The sequence below is a fragment of the Nomascus leucogenys genome, chromosome 3 (assembly GCF_006542625.1).
Source record: "Nomascus leucogenys isolate Asia chromosome 3, Asia_NLE_v1, whole genome shotgun sequence".
Taxonomy (NCBI): domain Eukaryota; kingdom Metazoa; phylum Chordata; class Mammalia; order Primates; family Hylobatidae; genus Nomascus; species Nomascus leucogenys.
Window position 1 is genome coordinate 152717900 of NC_044383.1, and position 16820 is coordinate 152734719.

Below are 16820 nucleotides of genomic sequence, written 5' to 3' on the forward strand. Positions count from 1 at the left end.
TCCCATTTGCTTCTTTCCCGTGGTTACTGCCACCTTTAAGAAAGGAATCCAGGACATCATGAACATGTCATTCTGACACTGATTAGAGAATGATCATTTAGAGAGGACATTGAGAACAAAGGACTAAAAAACCAGTGAGGATGTCACTTTAGTAAGTGAAATAGCAGCTGCATTGAAGAAAAATTTAGAAGTTCAAAGGAAAAATAAGATTCATGAAAATAATTAACAGTAGTCTTTGAATTCATACCTAACAGGGCTGCTTATGGAAAATGATGTCTTATAATGAGGCAAAAAATGTTTTTTGGTGGTTGTGTTCCAATAAAGTAGTATTGTTTATGGTTTAAAAAGGGATGTAGCTGGGCGCAGTGGCTCATGCCTGTAATCCCAGCACTTTGGGAGGCTGAGGTGGGTGGATCACGAGGTCAGGAGTTCGAGATCAGCCTATCCAACATAGGGAAACCCTGTCTCTACTAAAAATACAAAAATTAGCCGGGTGTGGTAGCACACGCCTGTAGTCCCAGCTACTCGGGAGGCTGAGGTGGGAGAATCGCTTGAACCCGGGAGGCGGAGGTTGCAGTGAGCCGAGACTGCGCCATTGCACTCCAGCCTGAGTGACAGAGTGAGACTCCGTCTCAAAAGGTTGTGATACATAGCTTAAGCGTTCATTAATCACAGTTTATTTTTTCGTTAGTTTTAGGTTATTATGCTCCTGTCATAAAGAAGCCCCATATTGAACAACAACAAAAATTGATGTGGTTTAGAGACTGTTGTCTTCGAAGTCACTCTAATGCTAATATTTTCTCCTGTTCACAGGCAAAAGGGGAAATACAGTTTTGAAAGATCTGAAATTGATCAGTGATAAAATTGGATCACTTGGATTAGGTAACTAGATTTCTAGTTTTTGTGTTGATCGTTTTAAAGTGATTATTTTTAGGGGAAGGTTGTAAAGTAAGTGACTCCGTCTGCCTATGCTGAGCACCTTCCTGCCGCTGCTCATTCAGCAGGTGTTTGAATGGCTTTTACGTGTTCAGGATTACACGCTATGTGAGAGATGGCTACAGCAACAGCTATCATGTCCTCGTGAACCTCTGTCTTCATGGAGTTTAAATTCTGGTCAGGAATATGAACATTAAACGGTCACCTACAGATATTTTGAGTGTAAAAGGGTCAGTATATATGGATATAGAAATGGCTAGTAGGTTACCTTTGTCCAGTCTTGGCATTCAGGGAAGACCTCTTATAAGAAATGACTTCTGTGCAGAAGCTTCATGGTAAAGTAGATGTGTAAGAGAGAAGGGGAGATATTTCAGTTCAGACTGAGAAAAATTTGTGCAGAGGCAGAGCCATTTGCTAGATGCTGGTAGTACATGGTCCAGGCCTCAGAGAATTCAGTCTAATGGGGAAACAGACTTATTGAAAGAAAAATTGTGAGATGTGTTCAGTTCTGTTCTATGGAGCAGAAGTTGGTAAGCCTGCCATGTAAGTACATTCATTCCTATGGAAGTAAGAGTATCAATGTGAACATTACCCAGCCCTGGGCCATATGTTGAGAGCACAGTTCTCATTCAGTGTTCTGTTCTGTGCAAGACTGTAGCAGGGTGACAGGCATACTTTAGGCAAACTCATTTATGTAAAGGCAAACTTGCTGACCTGAAGGAAACGGTGTAGCCAGGTTCTCAATGGCCACTTCCTGTGCTCTCTGTGGATGTGATGGGATGGGATCGCTTCCTGGTCTGTAATCACTCACACATGGAAGCATTGGAAGACAGCTTCACAGGCAGGTTGGGGAGAAAGAAAGCTGTGTCCCCATGTGCTTTTAAAACCCAGCCCTGTCCGAGGGGCAGCTCCCAGAATGCCCTTCCCTCTTCTGGAGAGACATTCTGGATAGTGCAAAGAACCTGGGCTTGGAGTTGGATAGAAGTGACATCTCAGATGTGGCACTGATTGATGGGTAGCATAGGGAGATAAACTAAACTGCTATTTCCTCATCTGTTAAGTGGAACTAATAGCATCTGCCTCGTTTTAAAGAGTAAATAGGATTTAAATATCTCTTCATATGTAAATTAAAGTACAGTGCCTGGCATGGTAGGTGCCTAGTAAATGTTAGTTTTTATGTTACTTTGTTCCCCCATTTGCAGAAGAATAAATGTTCCCTGAGCTGCCCGGATTCTTGTTCCACACAGTGCCCTGGAGTCCCGGTAACTGAGTTGCTGGTTGTGCCGCCCTCTGCTCTTTGTGCGTCCTGGTTGCCGGCTGGCCAGCTAGGTGGGCCTGCCCCCTTTCCCACCCTTGTGCTTTTCCTGTCAGCTGTGGTTGTGGTTGCCATTAGATGTTCTTTTCCACTCAACCTCAATGGCTAACTGCCACCAGAGACTTTACTCCTGACCTCTGCACCGTGATGGCTGCCCTGTCCCCTTTGTGTTCTGTTTTTTTTCACTTTTATGGTGTTTCACTCTGTTGCCAAACCTTTTAGCTTTTTTATCTGACTGCTCTATTCTCTTACCAAAGTGAAGGTTTTCCCGCCTGTTTCTGAGTGGGGAGCTGCTGAGAATTCTCATCCTCAGGAGGGAATGTGGTTGCTGGGGCTGCAGAGTTGCTGGGTACAGGCAGGAGGGCGGTGTGCTCCTTCACTTTCTCTTGGGACTTAGGCATACCTCGGGTTGGAGTTGGGGTAGTTACGCAGGTGAGAACTACCATTTCACTAGCTGGATGTTTGTCATTTAGCTAGGCTTTAGGATTCAGTAGAAATAAAGTTTTATTTCGTTTTGCAACAATGTTGTTTTCTGTTTGGGCTTTTTACATCTTAAATATACAGTACTCTAGGTATTTTGAGTAATATATAGACAGATGTTAGTGGACCAGCCTAGGAGAATAATGATGTTAGTGATAAGTGCCTGGCACTGTACCAAGGAATTATTTTATTTAATTCATATCCTATGAGGTAGGTTTTATTACTATCTCCATTTTTACAGATGAAGAATCTAGGTTAAGTAACTTGCCCAAGGTCATGCTGCTTTTAGAGTCCTGATGCATCACACAGAGCCCTCACCACTGTGTTTTACTGCCTGTATGTTATTTAGACATATTGAAATAGTCATTTCAATGGGAACATAAATTCTGAGTTCCAAAGAAATAATCTACAAATAAAGCTTTAGAGCACAATCTATTTTAGTTTGGCAGACAAATATTAATTAAAGGTGCCCAAATGGAGTGTTTATAGATAGGTACTTTGCATATTTAAAGCAAGAGTTGCTAAGCTTTTTCTGTAAAGGGCCAAATAGTCTATATTTTAGGCTTTGTGGACGGCGTGTACTGTCTCTCACATAGTCTTTGTGTGTGTGTGTGTGTGTGTGTGTGTGTGTGTGTGGTTTTTTTTTTAAACAATCTTTAAAAATGTGAAAGCCATTCTTAGTTCACAGGCTGAACAAAAGCAGGTCATCAGCCAGAGGCAAGAATGAAAGTAAGGAAAGCAGAAGGCTGTCAGGAAGTCCGGGCCAAAGATGACTGGGGTAAGGGCAGATAAGACAGGGTATGGGATGGGGAGGAGAGACTGTCAAAAAATGAAGAAAAGAATCCTTGGCCTGAGGGCCAAAATTTGCTGACCCTTAAAGTAATGTAGTACAGGTTGAGTATCCCTTAATGCAAATGCTTGGGACCAGAAGTGTTTCAGAATCTGGATTTTTTTGGATTTTGAAATGTTTGCATTTTTCTTACCACATGAGCATCCCAAATCTGAAAATCTGAAAGTCCGAAATGCTCCAATGAGCAGTTTCTCTGAGCATCACGTCAGCACTCAGAAAGTTTTGGATTTCATTCAAGTTTGGATTTCAAATTTTTGAATTTGGGATGCTTAACCTATATGTATTCTGTTAATCATTTTGACACTGGCTTAAATTATTGTAATACTAAACAATACATAACCAAGAAGTCAGAATCTAATGAATTATAGCACATTATTCAGTAAATATCTTTGTCTCATGTGTCTGTCTGAAGAGACCACCAAACAGTCTTTGTGTGAGCAACACGGCTGTTTATTTCACGTGGGTGCAGGTGGGCTGAGTCCAAAAAGAGAGTCAGCAAAGGGTGGTGGATTATCTTTAGTTCTTACAGGTTTTGGGATACGCAGTGGAGTTAAGAGCAATGTTTTGGGGGAAGGGGTTGGATCTCACAAAGTACATTCTCAAGGATGGGGAGAATTACAGAGAACCTTCTTAAGGGTGGGAGAGATTATAAAGAACCTTCTTAAGGGTGGGGGAGATTGTACATTGGAGAGATGTACATTGGAGGAGAGAAAGTACATCGATCAGTTAGGGTGGGACAGAAACAAATCACAATGGTGGAATGTCATCATTTAAGGCTATTTTCACTACTTTTGTGGATCTTCAGTTGCTTCAGACCATCTGGATGTACACGTGCAGGTCACTGGGGATATGATGGCTTAGCTTGGGCTCAGAGGCCTGACAGTCGTGTTTTAAATTGGCTACAAATGCTGGCAGGTGGGGAATCCAGTTAGCTTCCTTTATCCACACTGCAGCCACAGCTGCCCTCGCTGTCTCAGCTCAGTGTCCACCTCTGCTCTCCTCACTGGCCTTCACACATAGGAACACTACGATGGGTCCTTGGAGGCTGACATTTAAGTAGCTGCCACTGCTGGTTTTACTTAGTACTTGCAAAGCAGCCACATACGTAGTTTGTTTAGTCAGATTTCCACTTCTCCTTCTCGGCCCTGACAGTGCCTGGTTTCTGTCAAGCACTTGCAGCCCTTTAACCTTTGAGGCTACAGTGGAGACGAGCTCTTGATTCTCAAGAGGAGAGGAAGCTCCTGACATGTCCCTCCTGACTGCTTATGATCAGGGATTTCCAGTTCATTACTGGGCAAGGTTTGGGTGTAGCAGTAACAAGGATTCATGTTTTCTTCGTTTGCTGATATTCTTCCCACCCCATATCATCTACCCATCTGTCTTATCTGTGGGACACCTGCCTTGACCCAAGCCTTTACCCCTGTTATCTTTGGCCTGGACTTTCTGACAGCCTTCTGCTTTCCTTAGTTTCATTGTTGCCTCCTGTACACACATTTCTTCTGGCAGTGGTACGATTATCTCTGGGAAAACAGAAGTGAGATAGTGCTTCCCTGCACTTTTTGACTCCTGTCTTCCCCCACCCCACCCCACCCCAGACAGCTTCCCTTTGTATTCAGGCTAAGATCCTTATTGCAACCAACCAAGCCCTAATGATCCGACTTCTGCCAACCCCTCTGATCGCCACTCCTTTTTTCTTCCTCCACCCATTCTGTCCCCCAAATTCATTGTTTTATGGTTGTATGGCTTCCTTACTGGTGGTTTTTATTTTTATTTTTTTGAGATGGTATTTTAAAAATTAAAATTTTAAAAATAGAATTTTTAATTTTTGAGGGGGTCTTGCAATGTTGCCCAGGCTGGTCTCAAACTCCTGGGTGCAAGTGATCCTCCTGCCTCGGCCTCCCAAATAGCTGGATTACAGACGTGCGTCACTGCTCTGGGCTGCACTGGTGGTTTTTCAGACCACCGCACCCTCCCCCACCTCAGGGCCTTTCACATGTTCCTCTTCTTGGAACACACTGTCCCCAATAATTTGTACCTCTGCAACCTAGGTTTCTACTCAGTTGCTACCTTGGAGTTCTTTCCAATTGCACTAGCAGTATTTGGTTTGTTCCACTGTTTCTCTTCACTAGAGTGTTTGCTCCTTGAGATCAGAGATACCATCTTAGTCATTGCTATACCTCTAGGGGGCCTACTCATCACTCACCTGCTTGATAAATTAATCATAGGATTTGGCTGTAAGAGAATTACCTTGTCTAACTGTCTGGACAGAGCTTGAATCCCCTCAGCAGTCTGACTGATTTAGAGCCAGTTCAGCCTTATCTGAGGGAAGATCGAGGACAAGGCCCGCAGGGTCTTTGAATGGCTCTCTGTCACGCCAGGTCTTTTTGTGATCTGCATCTTCTGCATGTGGCTGGCTGTACATGCTTCCTGGGTCTTTCATAGGCCGTCCATTCACATTTTAAGTTGGCTCTCATGTGCCTCCAAGTCTGCTTTGAGGCTGACAACCTTTTTCCTTATCTAGCCCTCAGAAGTCCTGGGAGGGAAGGGCTGCTGATTTGCAAATTTGTCCTTTATAGCCTTAAGTTGATCTGAAGGTGCCTGCTTTGTCAGAGGCTTGTGGTGCACTTTGAGAAACTGGTAACACTGCCTCACTATTCACCATCCCACCTTCATTCAGTTGCCTTTTATTAAGATCTTACTGTGGACCAAGGTCTCTGTTCAGCACATCATGTACCTGAATCCTTATGTTAACTCTTATTGGTGTGGCTTTGGCTGTACGTCAGAGCTGAGGACATGGCCAAGAAAGGGCACCTCACATTCCCAGGTCGCAGAGCTGTTGAGTGGCAGGTCTGAGGCCTGAGCCCGGCTCTGTCTGACTGAAGGTGCCCTTATTTGCTGTGCTCCATGGCCTCTTCACACCTCATGAGTGTTTTTTAACTTTTATAACAAAACAATTAGCGTATTGAAAACGCTCAGTAGTTCCTCTAGTACCTAGAGGGGATTGATGATGACTTGCTATTGCTATATGCAAGTAAGTCAAGGGACCTTATTAATGGTGAGTGTGCCCCATGTTAATTGCCTTAGAGTACCTGGAGTAAAGATGAGGTGTTAACCACATTTTATAGTCACTTGTAACTGTTTATTATTTCTGAGGTATTTCATGTGTCATTTGTCTTCATATTATATATGCTTAAAATGTTATTTCTAGTCTGGGACTTTTTAAATGATGCAATATAATTAATTTTTTTTAAGGAAATGTGTGTTTAATGGCAGGTAAGTTGTGACGCACGTTAGATGTAACATATCTTTTCTTAAACTTATCAGGAACTGGAGAAGACGATGACTATGTTGATGATTTTAACAGGTAAGAAAAACTATTGGGCAAATATATAAATATATACATATTTGTAAACAATTTCCGAGCACAGACAAGACAAAATTACATTTGGTGCTTATTTTAGTGTATTTGATTCTGTTGTTCATATTGATTGAAGGTGAAGAAAAGATATTTAATCCAAAATTAAATATTTGATTTTAGAGCATGTTTTTGATTTTACATTAGAATATAGACAGTCACATTATGTTCAGGAAACTTGGTAAGAAGAAGAGAAACACTGAAGAATTAACTGAGAAGTCATTTAGAAGCAGTTCAGTTGCCGTGTCATAAGTGCTGATTTTCTCTTCCTTCCATACCTTTTTGTGGCAGGAATTGTCTCCATTTGACTTAAAATAATTATGCTCTCAAATTAGTTTTTTGATTCAGATCACATTTCCTAATGTGTGATCTGCCCTAGTAAGATTGCCATTCTTTTTTTTTTTTTTTTTGAGACAGAGTCTAACTCTGTTGCCCACGCTGGAGTGCAGTGGCGCAATCTGGACTCACTGCAACTACCTTCTGCCGGGTTCAAGCCATTCTCCTGCCTCAGCTTCCCATGTAGCTGGGATTATAGGCACGTGCCACTACGCCTGGCTAATTTTTGTATTTTTAGTAGAGACAGGGTTTTGCCGTGTTGGCCAGGCTGGTCTTGAACTCCTGACCTCAAGTGACGCACCCACCTGGGCCTCCGAAAGTGCTGGGATTACAGATGAGAACCACCGCGCCCTGTCGATTCCTTTCTTATACACAGAAAGATAATATGTAATGTAGAAGTAATATTTGTTATGGATACGATTCGAAATTTTAAATTAGATGCCTGAGAATTTTATTTAATTGACAGGTTATCTTTCCAATTGGAAGTCTGTATTTATTTTTTATAATTTATTATACAGTTTTTGAGAAAGTGCATGATGTAGTAGATGAAATTGTAAAAATCTGGGTTTGTTTCTTTCTTGCTATTGTGACCAAAGTCACTGCTTTGAACCTTTGTCTCATCTGTTACATTGACTTGACTGCTGCTGCCCTTGCTACATTATTTTAAGGGTCAAGCAAGACAATATGTATGAAATTAATTATAGTTAATATTATATTTTACTTAAAGGATTAAAAGAAATATCTGAATGTTTAAAGAATGGTAGTTAATCTCTTTAAATGTTTATTTTCAGAGTTCTTATTTTTTTTTCCCTCCTGAAATTAGTACCAGCCATCGCTCAGAGAAAAGTGGGATAAGTATTGGTGAAGAGATAGAAGAAGACCTTTCTGTGGAAATAGATGACATCAATACCAGTGATAAGGTATGGTGTTCTGCATTTCCCATAGAGTGCTTTTTTTTTTTTTTTTTAACCTATTTGTTGATTTACTGTAAAGCTTCCAAATTCATACTAATTAGTAGGAAAACAGTTGAAAATTATGAAAAGTCATGACAGAGACCTGGCTTGAGTTTATAAAGAATGTCTTTGATGAATGGGTAAGATTGGTTTTGGTTGTCACTTCCTTTGGTACTCAAGTCTCGCTGCTGAAATGCCTGAGGATTATTCCTGGGGCACTGGGATTGCTGTGGATTAAGAGGGATCAGGGTGGGTCAGGCCTAGTGAGAATTGACTACCTGGTGTCATTGGTGGAAGTCAGTATAGGGCACTGTGATCACAGGAGGAAGCTGAGCCTGGAGTGCAGAGAGAGTGGTCATCTTGGCCATTTGTGACATCTGAACATGCAAGCCAGGCTGGGCTAAAATCCACAGGAGACAAGACAGTAGGCCATAAAGTTAGAGTCCGTATTTGAGATCCAAACTTGACCTTTTTATGTGGGCAGAGAACAGAAGATCCTTCGATGGTGAGCTGTAGCATTGCAGGGTCACCTGTCAGTACCCACATCAAGCTGTCCCCAGCTCAGACGAGCCTACCAGTTAGGTTGGAGGTTGCCATGGCTGGGTGGGTACTTGCTTTCCAGAACGAGGTGGGATATTTCAAGCACTGTGATCGTCACACAGGGAGAAGGCCCTTGAGAGAGGTAGCGTTTACAATGCAACCACACAATCTAAGTCAGCAACATCCGTGTTTGCATTCTTATTCTTTCATATATTTTCTTAGTTAAGCTTTAACCTTTGACCCTCAGTTTCTTTACTTGTAAGATGGAAGTATTAATACCTATGTGATAGGATTATTTTGAAGGTTAAATGATAATATATAAGGCACTTCTCTAATTCCTGATGTATTATACCCTTATAATTCTAAATTTAGCTTTCTCTTTTCACCCTGCATCATCCTAAAGAGGCCTGAAAAATGTTGCTTTAAAGTTGTACCAAAGAAACTATAGAAGGATTCTTTAAATATGAGGTAGAGGACTCGAATAAATGACTGTTAAGCTAGGATTTGTGAAATGATGTGGGTTGAAGAGGAGGTGTGGTATCCCTTTGCCATTGGGGGCCCTGGATGGCATCCAGGAGTCTGGGCTTTGTTAGACTGCTTCTCACTGGGTCCTACTCACTGGGTTTGGCACATCAGTGTTCCTAGAAATTTTCACTTAAAAGCTTAAATTTAGATAATTTTGCCATTTACGTAGAATGGACTTTGACAGTCAATGTACTTCATCAGGAAGCATTTTCTAAAGCCTTCTGTGCAGAGAATTGATACTGGGCACCTGGGGAACACAAAAGCATTTGTATTCTTTGCAGTAAGAAGACAGCAGACAATTTGGTCATCTTTCAGCCAAGGTGACCAAAACCAGTGTCCATTAAGCACCTACTATTTAGAAAGCACAGGGCTGGGGATGTGGGGGTGTGAGGAAGGAGATAGCTCAGTGGAATGGGCAAGTTCTGTAAGTTCATCACATCTGGGTTTGAGTCCTGGAGCTGCTACTTACTACTCACAAATATGGCCAAGTTATTTAACTTTTTTTTTTTTTTTTTGAGACGGAGTCTTGCTTTGTCGCCCAGGCTGGAGTGCAGTGGCGCGAGACTCTCGGCTCACTGCAAGCTCCGCCTCCTGGGTTCACGCCATTCTCCTGCCTCAGCCTCCTGCGTAGCTGGGACTACAGGCACCCGCCACCAGGCCCAGCTAATTTTTTGTATTTTTTAGAGAGGTGGGGTTTCACCATGTTAGCCAGGATGGTCTCGATCTCCTGACCTCGTGATCTGCCCGCCTTGGCCTCCCGAAGTGCTGGGATTACAAGCGTGAGCCACCGCGCCTGGCAAGTTATTTAACTTTTGGGGCCTTGGGTCTCACATCTATTTTGCAACAGAGATGGTGATAGTGAAAATTTTAGAGATAAGCGTGTAAAGCATATAGCTCAGTGCTTAGCAGAATAGGCATTCATAAATGGTATCTAACACTATTATTGATTGTAGTCACAATAGACATTTCTGTCGTAGGCACAGATATAGACTTCTTCCCTCAAATTTATGCAGGATCAGAGAGAGAAAAGCCATGTACACAAACATAGGAAAATCAAGATAAAAAGTGGCATATGGCACTTGTTATGGGCCATGAAAATTCAGAAGCAGGAACTAATATTTGACCGGGATTTTGAAAGATGACTGACTTGGTTCTGCGAGGGCGGAGGAGGAACGTGGTAAGCGCCATGAGAACAGAAGGGAGATCCCGGGACGTGTCAGTGCTGCCCTGATTCCAGAGCTTCACTGGAGGGTGCTGTGTGAAGAGACAGAATGTTGGGAGGAGCAGGGTTGTTAGGAGGTGACTTTGAACCAGAAATGACAGAGGATGAACTAGGAGCAGAGGCCTTGGGGAGGGTAGTCTCTGCACGGGAGCCAGCACGAGCAAAGACATAGGTAGATGTTGGAGGAAGAGGGCCACACGTTCCTAAGGGACAGAACATAAGTGTGCATCCCAGGTTTCTGTGAATGCACAGCAATCTAATTCAGCAAACGTGATCATTTACACTTCATAAAACTTCTCAAAATCTTACAAAAAGTTCCTGTTGATTTGTATGAAGCTTGCTATCACAGGGATCCTTTGTTTCCCTTTCAAGACTCAAAGTGTACATTTTAGATATTTTTATTTTGTGATGTAAAATCTATGTAGTTTTGAACTAAGTTGGTCACTTTGAGTTCTTATTCTAAAACTAATGAGGCATGAAAGCTGCCTTTATTTGTTTTTTTTTGAGACAGAGTCTCACTGTTGCCTGGGCTGGAGTGCAATGGCTGGATCTTGGCTCCCTGCAGCCTCTGCCTCCTGGGATCAAGCAGTTCTACCTTAGCCTTCTGAGTAGCTAGGACCACAGGCATGTACCACCATGCCCGGCTAATTTTTGTAATTTTAGTAGAGACGGGGTTTCACCTATGTTAGCCAGGCTGGTCTCAAACTCCTGGCCTCACGTGATTGCCCTGCCTTGGCCTTTCAAAGTGCTGAGATTACAGGCGTGAGTCACCATACCTGGTGGAAAGGCTTTATTAAATAGCCATTTATTTCTAGTTATCTTTTGTTCATTCAGTTTTCTTTCTTGGTAACTACTTTAAATGAAGCTGTTCTTCTTGGAAGTTTCTGGTTGTTACTGTGGTCTTTTATTTGCCTTAAAGCAAAACTAAATTAATGACCTCCAATAACTGAATTATCTAGATTAAGATCCTTTTCAATCCACGGTTTTTCCTGTATTCACTCTTGTCTGTAGTTTAGCATTTGTATTAATACAACACTCAATTACTTTGTAAACGAAATGGAATACCTTACTGATTTCACTCTGTAATAATGATGGGAGGAGAAAATTACAGTTCCAAGGTATCACAGTCTGTTTTACAATCTGTCTGCAAGCTTTTCTGACTTTTCAGTTTTCGTGTAAATTGGATATGAATTGAATGCATAAGAACTGTAATTAAGATTCCTAGTAATTTTCTTTGTGAGATAGTTTTACAGCAAGACTGTGTTTGGACCGAGAGGAAGGGCAAGGACTTATTTGTTGAAAAGGATTTTACTTGTAACTTAAATTTTTGAATATCCGAAGAATAACAAAATGAGAGGATATGTGGGGGGCAGATGAACAAACAAATAAAAGCATCTCACAGTATCTCAGGATGGAACTGTTGGATCTCTACGAGATGTTCCTATTCTTGTGTGTTATTATCTGGCCCAGGTGTTGGCACATTTTTTCTCTAAAAGGCCACGTAGTGAATATTTTAGGCTTTGCAGGCCATAACTACTCCACTTTGCCATTGTATGGAGAAGACAGCCATAGATGATGCCTAAGAGTGTGTGTGTGGGTGTGGCTGTGGCTGTTCCCTGGTCTGTCGCCACCACGATGAGTCTAGGTGGGACCGGGAAGGTTGGGTTCTGTCCTTGTTCAGCTGTCAGTGGGACCTGCCCAGCTGTATGTTCTATATTCTGGAGCCTGTATCTTCACCCATGGTTTTTTCCTTACTTAAGAAATGATGTTTTCCCAGCCTGCATTATGCTTACATATCTATTAATATTTCCTTTCTCCATCATCATATTTATACAAATGAATAGGTACAAGTTGGCTAATAGGTTAACTTTCTAGTTTACAAGTAGTTTAAACGGAAGTAAAAATCAGTCATTTCTTACAACACTTTGTGAATCCGGGGCCGGGAGTCTGAGACTCCATGGGCCGTCCTGTCTGCCCTTCTGTTTTCACTTCAGCCTCCAAAAGGACTCATGATCTGGCTTCAGGTGGCACAGTGTTAAAGTGTGTCACACCATGTCGAGTTTGATGTTAGAAACTTAATGTTCTATACCATCATTTGAAAACATAAGAAGGGATAGCTGCCAAATTATACATTTTAATGAATTTTTATGAAATTTAACGTGGATAAATTATGGTTTTAGAGTTAGCAATTCATAGAGGGATACTTCCTGTGAAAAGAATCATACATTGGGACTATGCTCAGGTAAAGAAGTTTAATACAATTTTTCACTAATTTGTTTCTTAGAGTAAATTGGAATAATGTCTAAGATGTGTTTTATTTTAAATTTTCACTTGAAATATTTGAGAGTAATCGTAAAACATTGGACTCAAAAGATTGGGCAAATTGCGTCTCAACACAGGTTTAAATATGAGTTGGTTTATGAAGTATAAAGTAATGCTTTAATGACAGCAACAGTTTTTTTAATTTTTAGTTTTCTATTTCCTTTTTTTATTTTGAGACGGAATCTCGCTCTTTTGCCCAGGCCAGAGTGCAGTGGCGCCATCTCGGCTCACTGCAAGCTCCGCCTCCCGGGTTCACGCCATTTTCCTGCCTCAGCCTCCTGAGTAGCTTTGACTACAGGCGCCCGCCACTGTGCCCGGCTAATTTTTTGTATTTTTAGTAGAGACGGGGTTTCACCATGTTAGCCAGGATGTTCTCGATCTCCTGACCTCGTGATCCGCCTGCCTCGGCCTCCCAAAGTGCTGGGATTACAGGCGTGAGCCACCGCGCCTGCCTTAGTTTTTTATTTCTAATTTCCATAGGTTTTGGGGGAACAGGTGGTGTTTGGTTGCATGAATAAGTTCTTTAGTGGTGATTTGTGAGATTTTGGTGCACCCATCACCCTAGCAGTACACACTGGGCCCAATTTGAGCCTTTTATCCCTCACCCTCCTCCCACTCTTTCCCTGGAGTCCCCAAAGTCCATTGTATCATTCTTATGCCATTGCATCCTCATAACTTAGTTCCTGCTTATAAATGAGAAGATATGATGTTTGGTTTTCCATTCCTGAGTTACTTCACTTAGAATAATGGTCTCCAATTCCATCCAGGTTGCTGCAAATTCCATTATTTTGTTACTTTTTTTTTTGAGTTAGAGTCTCGCTCTGTCACCCAAGCTGGAGTGCAGTGGTGCAATTTCGGCTCACTCCGACCTCTGCCTCCCGGGTTCAAGCAATTCTCCCACATTCAAGTGATTGTCCCGCCTCAGCCTCCCACGTAGCTAGGACTACAAGCACCTGCTATATTGTCTGGCTAATTTTTGTATTTTTGTAGAGACAGGGTTTCACCATGTTGGCCAGGCTGGTCTTGAACTCCTGACCTCAGGTGATCTGCCTGCTTCAGCTTCCCAAAGTGTCGGGATTGCAGGCGTGAGCCACTGTGCCTGGCCTGTTTGTTCCTTTTTATGGCTGAGTAGTATTCCATGGTATGTATATACCACAATGTCTTTATCCACTTGTTGATTGATGGGCATTTGGGCTGGTTTCATGTTTTTGCAATTCTGAATTGTGCTGCTGTAAACATGCGTGTACAAGTATCTTTTTCATATAATGATTTCTTTTCCTCTGGGTAGATACCCAGTAGTGGGATTGGAGGATCAAACGGTAGTTCTACTTCTAGTTCTTTAAGAAATCTCCACACTGTTTTCCATAGTGGTTGTACTAGTTTACATTCCTACCAACAGTGTAAAAGTGTTCCCTTTTCACCACATCCTCACCGACATTTATATTATTTTTTGATTTTCTGATTATGGCCATTCTTGGAGGAGTAGGGTGGTATCTCATTGTGGTTTCGATTTTTTAAAATAAGACTACTCACATTCTGACACTTAATTATTTTCTTTCTTTTGAACAACAAAGCTTGATGACCTCACACAAGACCTGACTGTATCCCAGCTCAGTGATGTTGCGGATTATCTGGAAGATGTTGCATAGACACGAAGGAAGTATTCTAATTAACAAGGACAGAGGACTGACCAGTTCCATTTTCTTTTTTTCCAGACAATCACTCAGCTGGAATGTCTGCTCTCTATTGGTGCCTTGCATTTCAAAAACACTGCAGATATTTTTTAAAAGTAATTTTCATTTTACTAAACAAAATACTTCCTATTTGAGCCCATGTGTGGAAGATTTAATATTCTTAATTTAGCTGTACATTTCTTTATGGAAATTGATTATCTATACTCAGTTTCATTACAGGGAAGGAACCCATGAAAACATCAGTGTTAAGAGCATGACGAAAGGTGTCAATAAAGCCGTAGGATCGCACAACCCTTTGTGTGTGTGGCTGCTGGTACGTGTGATCTTTGAAAACCTTGTCTTTAGCCCTCTGGAATCAGAGCTTACCCACCATAGTATGTTTCGATATTAGGTGGTTCTACACATAGTTGGCAAAATGACTTGGTAAATTTGTAATACTGAAGTATATTAGTATAAGTTAAATTTGATGTGTCAACTTTATTTTGTATTTCCTTCCATTTGGAAGGTTTGTTAGACCATTAAGGTTATATTAAAGTATTCTTGTGTGTGCTATTTAGTTTTACTTGTTTTAAAGAAATCTAGAAGTGGTTATGAGTTTTAATTCATAGAATTGTCAATAACATAACATTTGCAATCGTCATTCCTCCTGTTGTCCATGTAAGCAGCTTTAGTCGTAGGTTCTCTTCATTGTAATTTATTATTTGTAAAGATTCCTTGAAACATATTCAGTACCAAAATGCATCTGAAACCATTAAGCAGTGCTTTTATTTCAGATCTGTAAGTTAATTGTATTAAAATCCAAATTGGAATGAAATAGTAGTAATGGCCTAAGACCATGTTCAGTTTGACAAGCTTTATATACTGTACATAATTTCATTGTAACCCTTAAAAATAGAGCCAATAATAGAATTTCTGCAGTCTCATTTATACAGTTAAAGCATTATTGCTATTATGTAGGTCACGGATGTTTATAATACTAAAGTATTTTAAAATGTGCAAGTAGAAAAAACAAAGTGATGCATGCATATTTATATATAAGTAAAGCTAGGATTGTGCTGTTTTTGCACTTTATAATTTCAATGAAGTTGCGGCTTTTTACTACAAGTTACCTTTATTAGTAAAAGGAGCAAATTAGACTTAATTCATTGATCTCGGTTAAGTGAGCAGACTGCATGACTTGTATAGTGCCAGTTTCTCATTTCATATTAGCCTAAATATTACAGAAATTACTCCTTGGGCCCTAAAATGTAGAGGAAATGAAAATGTAAGGATTAAGGCTGTGTAACAGAATCTGGCTTTTTAAAATTTAAGTGAAACTGAGCTGTAAACATCAAGAGGAAGTAGGACATAAACTGGGCTGGTACAGCCTGGAAGCCCTGTGTATTTCTGCCCTCCGTCTGTGAGCTGCTATCTCAGTCTCCTTCAGCTCTTCATGTCTTAGTAAACAGCACCATGTGCAGATGTAATCTTGTTGCAGTCCCCCAGTGTGGTTATTATAAAATGCATTTCTTTGTAAGTCATCTCTGTAAACAGTCACTTTCTAAAAGCACTATAGTTCTGGTCCCCTGAAATCTGGATCACATGTATGATTATTTTTAATATTTGATAGGAACTAGGTTTCAGTGAAATGATTTGAAAGCATAGCAGGATGTGGCTTTTTAAATTTATGAAACTTGCGAAAAGTAGCAACTGAAATTTGTCACTTTTCTGTTACACAGAGAAGCAGACCTTTTGATAACATTTGGGAGGGTAAGAGAAATATGCCAAATATGAAACTTTTTTGTCAGCACTACATACATCTTTTTTTTGCGGGGGGCGGGTAGGGGGGAAGGAGTCTCACTCTGTCACTCAGACTGGAGTGCAGTGATGCAATCTCGGCTCACTGCAACCTCCGCCTCCCGGGTTCAAGCGATTCTCCTGCCTCAGCCTCCTGCGTAGCTGGGATTACAGGTGTACACCACCATGCCCGGCTAATTTTTGTATTTTTAGTAGAGATGGGGTTTCACCATGTTGGTCAGGCTGGTCTTGATCCTCCCGTCTTGGCCTCCCAAAGCGCCAGGATTACAGGCGTGAGCCACTGCACCTGGCCAGTACTATATTCATTTTATTGAATAATTTTGAATGACTTAAAGTTCAACTATGAAAAAGCTTTCTTTTCACATGTACTTTTTGATTAGGTATTATCAACTTATTAAACTTGAAGATATGAAGTGACAGGTTTTGCATGTGATG

The 16820-nt window shown here is 41.2% G+C and overlaps 1 protein-coding gene across 3 annotated transcripts in view; it reads left to right on the plus strand.

Moving 5' to 3' along the window:
- The window catches only part of FGFR1OP (FGFR1 oncogene partner), a 42162-nt gene extending 27022 nt beyond the window's left edge, over positions 1 to 15140 (plus strand). For 2 of the 3 annotated variants that reach the window (XM_003271786.4, XM_003271785.4), the window contains 4 exons: positions 814 to 882; positions 6906 to 6945; positions 8156 to 8252; positions 14469 to 15140. In XM_003271786.4, the coding sequence (XP_003271834.1) occupies positions 814 to 882; positions 6906 to 6945; positions 8156 to 8252; positions 14469 to 14543 (281 nt within the window). In that variant the 3' untranslated portion in view covers positions 14544 to 15140. Of the gene's footprint in view, positions 1 to 813; positions 883 to 2138; positions 2610 to 6905; positions 6946 to 8155; positions 8253 to 14468 lie in introns of those variants that run through there. The other variant, XM_030809965.1, reaches the window with a different exon arrangement.
- Positions 15141 to 16820: the final 1680 nt, after the last annotated feature.